Source organism: Gastrolobium bilobum, unplaced genomic scaffold (assembly GCF_033153095.1).
Source record: "Gastrolobium bilobum isolate Gb01-03AN ecotype WA unplaced genomic scaffold, APGP_CSIRO_Gbil_v1 utg12410, whole genome shotgun sequence".
Lineage (NCBI taxonomy): Eukaryota > Viridiplantae > Streptophyta > Magnoliopsida > Fabales > Fabaceae > Gastrolobium > Gastrolobium bilobum.
In genome coordinates this window covers 120,637-128,633 of record NW_026895104.1, presented here as the reverse complement: position 1 = coordinate 128,633, position 7,997 = coordinate 120,637, and the positions used below count along the sequence as shown (strand labels likewise).

The 7,997-nt window shown below is 30.3% G+C and overlaps 1 protein-coding gene across 1 annotated transcript; it reads right to left on the bottom strand.

Moving 5' to 3' along the window:
• Positions 1-845: 845 nt before the first annotated feature.
• On the bottom strand, positions 846-6,998 carry LOC133305998 (transcription factor bHLH25-like). Its single transcript, XM_061506292.1, has 5 exons — positions 6,897-6,998; positions 3,454-3,564; positions 2,817-3,299; positions 1,445-1,789; positions 846-932 (listed from the first exon to the last, which is right to left on the bottom strand). The coding sequence occupies exons 1-5, from the start codon at positions 6,996-6,998 to the stop codon at positions 846-848; spliced, it is 1,128 nt and encodes a 375-aa protein (XP_061362276.1).
• Between the last annotated feature and the right edge of the window lie 999 nt (positions 6,999-7,997).

Here is a 7,997-nt window from a genome sequence, read left to right as displayed (position 1 = left end):
CAACCATTTGGTACCTTTTTTCTCATTCTAATAATTAAACAACCAAAAACAAGGATCACGTAGCTTTTGAGATCAATTTGGTATCTGATCCCTTAAAAAACATGCGCAAAATTTTTAAAGATGAACTTCATACATATATATAAAATTACAAGAAAACTCATGTTTGGAATTTTCAATCCTATAAAGAGATATGGAGCTGAATTCTAGTTATAAAATATCTGATTAACGAAGGTTGTCCACCCCATCACAGCCTCGCCCCTCTGATTGGTAAAATCCAGATGCTCCTCAGAAGAGACTGGAGTACTACTATTTCCCATGTTCATAGAGAAGGCAATGGTGTTGGTGATAGGTTGGCATCGCTAGCTTCTCCCTCTGACTGGGATATTCATACTTTAGTTAGTGTCGGGAGGCCATGAGAAAAGATCTACTGGGGACTTCTACCCCCAGGATGATCCCGATTGTATCGTCAGGTTTATCCTGAGCCTGTTTTGTTTTTCTTCCTTTTATTCAAAATAAAAAATAAAAAATCTGCTCATAGCGAGTAATCGCTGCTTAACTACTTCCAACATACCATATGCCTTAAACAATTTCTAAATTCTAACACGAAATACTAGAAAGTATCAAACATACATCAATCAGCATGTCTTTAAATAATTGGATTTAAACTTATGATCATGTTTCTATTCAAATATCGCATGCTAATCCATGATGTACCAACTCCGTGGACTATAAGCACACTTGATGGCGATGTAAAGTTAATAGTTCTCAGCCTCATAATTTATTTTTGACATGACAAATATTAAACGATACTCTATATCGTAACTTCCTTGATGAATAAGCACGTGTCATTGTTGGACATTATGTGATTTCACTAATTCCTTCCTCAGATTTTTCACCATATCATCAATGTTTATGTTATATTCATCTTCCATCTGCAATTTAGCTGCAACATTTCAGAATTCACCAAATACAACACTAATACATTTTAGCTTGAATGTAAAGTTTTCATGTGAGCTTGTAACTATTCTTGGATAATAGACTTGAACAACATCCGTATATAATTATTTTTTTAAAGGGTTAATCTACGAAGAGAAAAAAGAGAAAAGGAAAAAATAGAATTACCCACTTTTATGTATGTCCAGGATATAAAGTTATATTTTATTTATAAGAGAGATACTAAACCTTTTTTTAATGGATTAACATTTTTCTTCCAACATGAAATAAATTTATTTCTTACAACCTCAAAACGACATAGTTTTAAGATTAAATAATGCAGGTATTTTAGTAAAATTATGATATAAGGGAAAAATAAAATTTTCAAAATACCTTGCAATTTTTTTTCTAAACCTTAAAATGACATCATTTTAAGGTTATAGTAGATAATTTTATCTCATGAAACAAGAACCCTTTTATAATTAATAAATCTCATTACTATTTATTTTACCTGAGCAATGATTGTGATTTGAAGGGTGTAAGCTCCAAATTGCAATAAGCTGCTACTGGTTATAGAGAGAGGGAGATTTGTAAGCAAATTCAGTATTTTGTACACAATGTCATTTTGCTTCTCACAATGGATTGAAATGAGCACATTCTTCTCTGAAACTCTTGCTTTAACTTCAGGGAGTGCTTTAGTGAATCTATAACCAGCCAAGTTTGTTTCACTTGTGGTCGAGTCTTCATTTATAGAGAGCTGCAATTTCTTTTGCTTCTGATTTTCTAGTTCTATTACCCGTTCTTGAAGTTGCTTCATATAATTGATTGCTTCTTGAAGTATATAAGACTTGTCTATCTAAACATATATAAGACAACTTCCAATTCATCAGTTATAAAATAATTATATACAATATCACAAGTATTATCTACCAGTGATACCAAGAAAGGGTTAGACCTTCTCAAGTTCATGCAAACATTTGTCTTAAACCTATTCAGACTTAAGAGAAAGGTAAATATAATATAAGTTTATCAGCTCAATTTAGTCTTCTAACTTTTGTACTTATTATTCCTAATGTACGAAAAAAATTTAAAGAGTTCTTCAAATATTCTAATTACGTATTAACTTGCTATCATGTTACCCTTTATAAATTAGTGTGAATTTTACTTTTTTCGCCCCTTCTCACAAAATTTTCTGGCTATTGGTACTACTATTACCAATCAGTGTGATTTGTGGTCAAAGTGTTAGAATATACTCTTCTAATGGTATTAGATTATACACTTCTTCTTGGTTCAACACTAAGGAAATTTAACCACCATTTTAATATTCAGCTAGCCCAATGCTCCTTAGCAAATTTATATGCTATCACTCAGCTCTGTTTATCCATTTTATGTAACAAAAGAAAAAGAAATATAATGCTAACATGTCCTATGCAAATATAGAGTGTGGATATTCTAACTACCAAAAATTCTCACTACTAACTTACTATCCATCACATCATCGTTGAATCAAAGAGAGAATGTTAAAAAGTGTTTGAAGAGAGATAAAATATTAATCTAATGGTGATTAGATAGGTAGTAAGTTGATAGTGAAAATTTTTGGTAGTAAGAATATCCCTCCTCGCAAATATATACTAATGTAATTATGTATATACATTCACAAAAAATAGAATATAATATGCATTATGCCTAGAATAGCAATAAATTATTTTTTTGTGATTGAAATATTACATGTTCGAATTCAGAAAAAGGTAAATAATGTATTTGAAAATATTTAAGGGTAAAACTCCAGTTTTAGTGGGGAGTGATTTTTTCGTTTTATTTCATTTTATTTTTATACTATGATGATTTGGATACTGTATTACCCAAATAAAACTTTAACTAACCTTCTTCAACCCAGGAATGATGGCTGAAAGTGCTATGAAGTTCTCAGTGAGTTTCTGTCTTCTTTTTCTCTCAGCCACAGTGTGATTTGCTGTCTCAGAAGAGCTTCTAACCTTCTTTGTATTTCCTTCTGAAGTCCTTGCCTTCAAGCTATGGTTCACTTGTGTCCTTTTGAAGGACCCCAAAGCAGAGCCATGTTTCATGTAACCTCTGTTATTGCTTATCATAGGTGGTTCTACACTTGTGTTCATCAAAGGCAAAATGTGGGTTGATAGAGAATTTTCTTCATTATTTGGTAAAGTGTCAAAAGTGGCATTTGAAAGGGTGTTTTGGACAGTGGAAAATGGAATAGAACTTTGAAAATTGGTGGTTGCAGCCTCAACAAGGGCACTAGCAGTGGCAGATTCAATTTCTGTGGTGGAAGAAAGATAGGGATAGTGGCTTATTCTATAGTTTTGATTGATCAAATTATCCTCCTCCATTTCCTACAACAATATCAAAACACCCAAAAAGAAGAGAGTAATAAATTATTATTATATACTTAAAATAAGTGCTAAATTAGTTCATGTACATAACTATGCACTTCAAAATATTTTAGTACTCTAGCTTGATGATATATAGTATAACAAATTTAATTACCAAATGAGAAATCCAGTAGTTCTCCAATGATTCTTCCATTTGAAAGCGCAATTCAGAAACACAGTTAATTAGTTGCTCTATATAAGTTCTCCCATGACCAGAAAACCTTATCTGTTGTAAAATACATTTAGATAACGTCCAAAAGTAAATTATAAGAACACCAATTTAGGCTTTTGAACATAATAACTTAAAAAGAAAATTTTTTTATCAAAATAATATCGTGAGATATGCATCGGAATATGCACGTCCAAATTGCACATGAAAATGTGAACGTTTAAGTTGTGGAAGGAAAGATACTTAACTTGAACATGGGGGAAGGGGTGTCTGCCACTTGGCAGATGCCGCAAGTCGCACATAAGGGTGTGTGCATTCAAGTCACTCATGTTATGTTGCATGACTTGCGGTGCGAGTTGTACATCTTCCTCACATGCAACGCATACATTTATGCATCTAATGGTATTATTTTGATAAAATATTTGGATTTTGAATCAATAAAAAAAAAAAAGCACCAACACCAATTTTAGGTAAGTTCTGGATCGGTAGATTGGCTTTCACGTGACCCAATTTTCTAGGTTTTGGTGTTAGTTTTTCTAAGAATATTTGTCTTATCGTTATTCACCAAATCAATCAAATCTTCTAGAAAATAATCCATGATATCACAATTGAATCAACTAATTATTCTCCCTTGATTCTACTATAATCATAAGACTTCTATCATCACGTACACCATTGTTATTGTGTTAACGAAGCATCACCATCAATCACCATGGAAGAAAGGTTCAAAGAAGAGGATTCACATTAAACATGATTTATCTATTAGAAGTATGATTTCCAATTTTAAGAAACTCTCAAAAACCATAGGAGTATTAAGAAATATACATATTATAGATTTGAAGCAATAATTGAGTTGGAATGAATAGATTTCTGAAAAATTGAGACGCGGCCCACGACACACCATCACACCATTTTCACTTAATTTTGCTTCCATTAGTCAAAAGATGCTCTTAAAAGAATGGATAATCCTAATGCTTTTGGACCTATAGGATTAGAATATACCGAAAGGGAAAAAAGATTAACGAAATAAAGTTAATTTTTTCTTTGCTTAAAAAATTAAGAACAAAATGACACTATATTATCTTAATTGATAGCTAAATTACAAAAAAAATTAAAAAAATTATTTATCCAAAGAAGTTGTTCGACAAGGCATGATTTGACACATTTGGTGAAATAGGATTTCTTTGCCGTTCCTCCACACAGATTAAAACAAAATGTGATCCACGACATGAAATCATGAATGCGACAGAAAATATACGTGAAATCTATAGAAAGTTAAGAACAGTCGTATTTGATAGAATTTGCAAGGAGCACTTAAAAAAGAGTCTTATATATACGAAGATATCTTCTTGGATGCTATTTTTTATTTTGCTTTTCTAATTTTATATATGTTCTTAATTAGGTGTAATAGTAAAGTCTAAATGTGCAATCAATGATGAATTTGATGTATCAATATAAGGATTTTGATATGTAACTTTATGAGAAATAAGTAATCAGTGTTTAATGAAATATTTTAGGTGGGGAAGAGGGTAGGAGATAAGCTTCTAGAGTGTATAATCTGGGTATATGATGTTCAACATTTTGCGTATGCATGTAGTGGTCTTATATAGTTGTTGATGGTGTAGTGAGCGTGATGAATTTCAGTAATAAGGGGCACACCGAGACTAAGGTGTCGCTGCATTAGAATCATCACTTTATTTTTTTTTATTTTTTGGTAGATTAGAATCATCACTTTAGGGGATGGGATGCTGTGCATTTAATATTAATGTAAAGCTTGACCTCCATAACAATATATAGACAACTAAAAAAAAACACTATATCATCAATTGTGTATTGTACTTATTAGCATTAATTTATAGTAAAATCTAAACTTTAGAGATGTAAACTTTTATATTTACATGAACTTTCTCTTATTCTGACAACTTTATATTCTTTAGGATATAAAATCATGAAACAATAAATTAATCCCCAATTTAGAAGAAATTATTAAATAGTACAACTTTATAGTGCAACTTTTTAGAACTTTACAGTACAACTGTGTTCTTTCTTTCTTTTTTTGGCAACAGGCAAACTTTTTTTTGGATGCTTTTGTTATCTTCAAAACCCCTTTTATGATTTAAAAGAATTCAAGCCTCAATTTGTTGATTCATGTTTATGAAGTATCAAGATTGCCATTGATATTATAATACATGATGTGTTTGGTTCAATATTATTCATGCTCAATAATGCGGCTACTTAATTAATTAATAATATTAGCAAAAAGAGTAGTAACTTTTACACTAATATGAAGGCACTCATTTGATACACATTAAATTTAAGAAAAAACTTCATGACCCAAACTTTAATTTATAATACAAATTAATAGATATCAACTAATTAACTCTAACATAAAAAATTAAAATATTTTTAAAATTTTAAAATTTTTAAAGAAGTTAATAGATATTAACTTTCGTTTTAAAATATTTTAAAAATATTATTTTATTTATCACTTTAAATTTTTAAAAAGTATTAATTTTTCATTTTTTATTTCTTCATATTTCTACGAAGCAAAGTGATACAAAACATAAATAAAGTATGAGAGAAATGAAATAAAAATTTTAATTATATTTTCTTAAGGAAACGATGAAGATAATAATAACAAATTTTATTATGGCTTATAAATTGAATGATGAATCCAATACTTAACACTGAAATACATTAAAAAATAGATAAAAACAACTCATATAATAACTTTAGAACATCAAGCATCTCTACTCATCAAAATTAAACCACGCCTGCTGGTGGAACATTCCGTATATAGAAAAAAAATATTTCTTTTAAAGGATATATCTTTGTGTCATTTTAGATCCTAACAGTTGATTTCTGTCAATCAACGGTTAGGATTTATTGGATTTTATTTCAAATTACTAATTAATTAATAAATGTGACATAATAAATCCTAACCGTTGATTGACGAAAATCAACGGTTAGAATCTAAAATGACATAAAATTATATCTTTTAAAAGGATAAATATTTTTCCATGTATATTGATATGAAAATATAATAGGCACAAACAAAGACAAAAACCCAAAGATTAAGACCCATAAACAAGGGCCCAAAACAATGCGCGCAAAGGATCAGGAGGTGCGATGGCTTCATCGCGCCCAAACTTCCTTTAATACGACTTCAAAGTGAAGGAAGTGATCAAATAGATAAAAGGTCACCGCGCCAAAGAACCAATACACGAAAGATAGTTTCAGCTTGTCACTGCTCTATCAAAATAGCTTGACATAATGAGATAAGGCCAGAGTGGCATCAGTTGAACCTGCAACCCATCTACAACCAATCAGAAGACACAGTGCCTATCAAAGGCGGCATCAGATTCACTATATAAACAAAGGGTACATACCCAGGTATGATAATCTAATTCAGCAAAAATACCACATAAGTCTGACTTTGGTACTGACTTGAGTGTCAGAGTGTCATTGCAGGTACCCCCAATCAGGATCATCGCGCCAAAGGAGAATCGTATCCATCGTATTATCAACAACTATCAACAGCTCAGAAAACAGATAACCCAATCTAAAGTCTTCTCACATCAACCGTGTGTGACCAGGCCCGGTACATATTGGTCATCCCATATTATATTGATCCGATCATATATTTTCATAAAAATATTTATTATTACTCTTATTGATTTACTCCTCTCCAATTATTTCAGAATGGTAGTAATTTTGCTCGATTAAGCAAGAGTGGAGATGTACTCAAAACTAAATAAACTCAATCAAAACCAAAAATATTAAAGTTAATATTGAAAATTCAATAAAATAATAAAAGTTTAATTAGGTTAGATTGATTTTTGGATCTAAATTTAAAGAACTGATGTAATCCATTTCGAACTAAAATTATGCACACACAACTTTCATATTATATACACTTAGGTACACAATTTTTATATGTTTTGATAAATTCTCTTAGATTTATATTAATTTATTCTGATTAATTTATATATTTTTTTGTTTTGAAGAATTTATATATAAAAAATTATATGAAACAATTTAAAAATGGATCCAATTTATACATGGATTGGATTGAATTAAAGTTTACAATTTCAACTAAAGCAATTGCATAATATGCCAATGAGAGGTGACGTAACCGATTGAACTTTCGGCCCTCGCTATCCGTGACTTGATTTGATTCTCATATTTTTTTTCTTTGATAAGTAATATATAATATAATTTTAAATCCTCACTGAGGTTTGTGATATACGGATTCAATTCTCAATATTTTCTTTGATAAGTAATATATAATTCTATTTTAAATCCTTATTAAGGTCGGTGATTTCCTTACTTTTATGAAGGTTTCTCTCCTAATCTAAACTATTGTATGTTGTCATCATTTTCCCACCATTGCAATCAATGCAAGCCAGAAGTGGGTCAAGGGGTTCACTAGTGTAGGCCATAACACCAATTTAGAATCAGATACATACCCAATTTTTTTTATTTTTTTT

Bases quoted from the DNA above. Each gene is read 5' to 3' on its own strand.
- LOC133305998 (XM_061506292.1), bottom strand. From the start codon at position 6,998: ATGATCCTGATTGGGGGTACCTGCAATGACACTCTGACACTCAAGTCA. The intron at 3,565-6,896 runs GTATGTACCCTT...ATTTTACAACAG, and splicing joins AATTAGATTATCATACCTGG to ATAAGGTTTTCTGGTCATGG. The intron at 1,790-2,816 runs GTTAGTTAAAGT...ATATATGTTTAG, and splicing joins TCATTCCTGGGTTGAAGAAG to ATAGACAAGTCTTATATACT.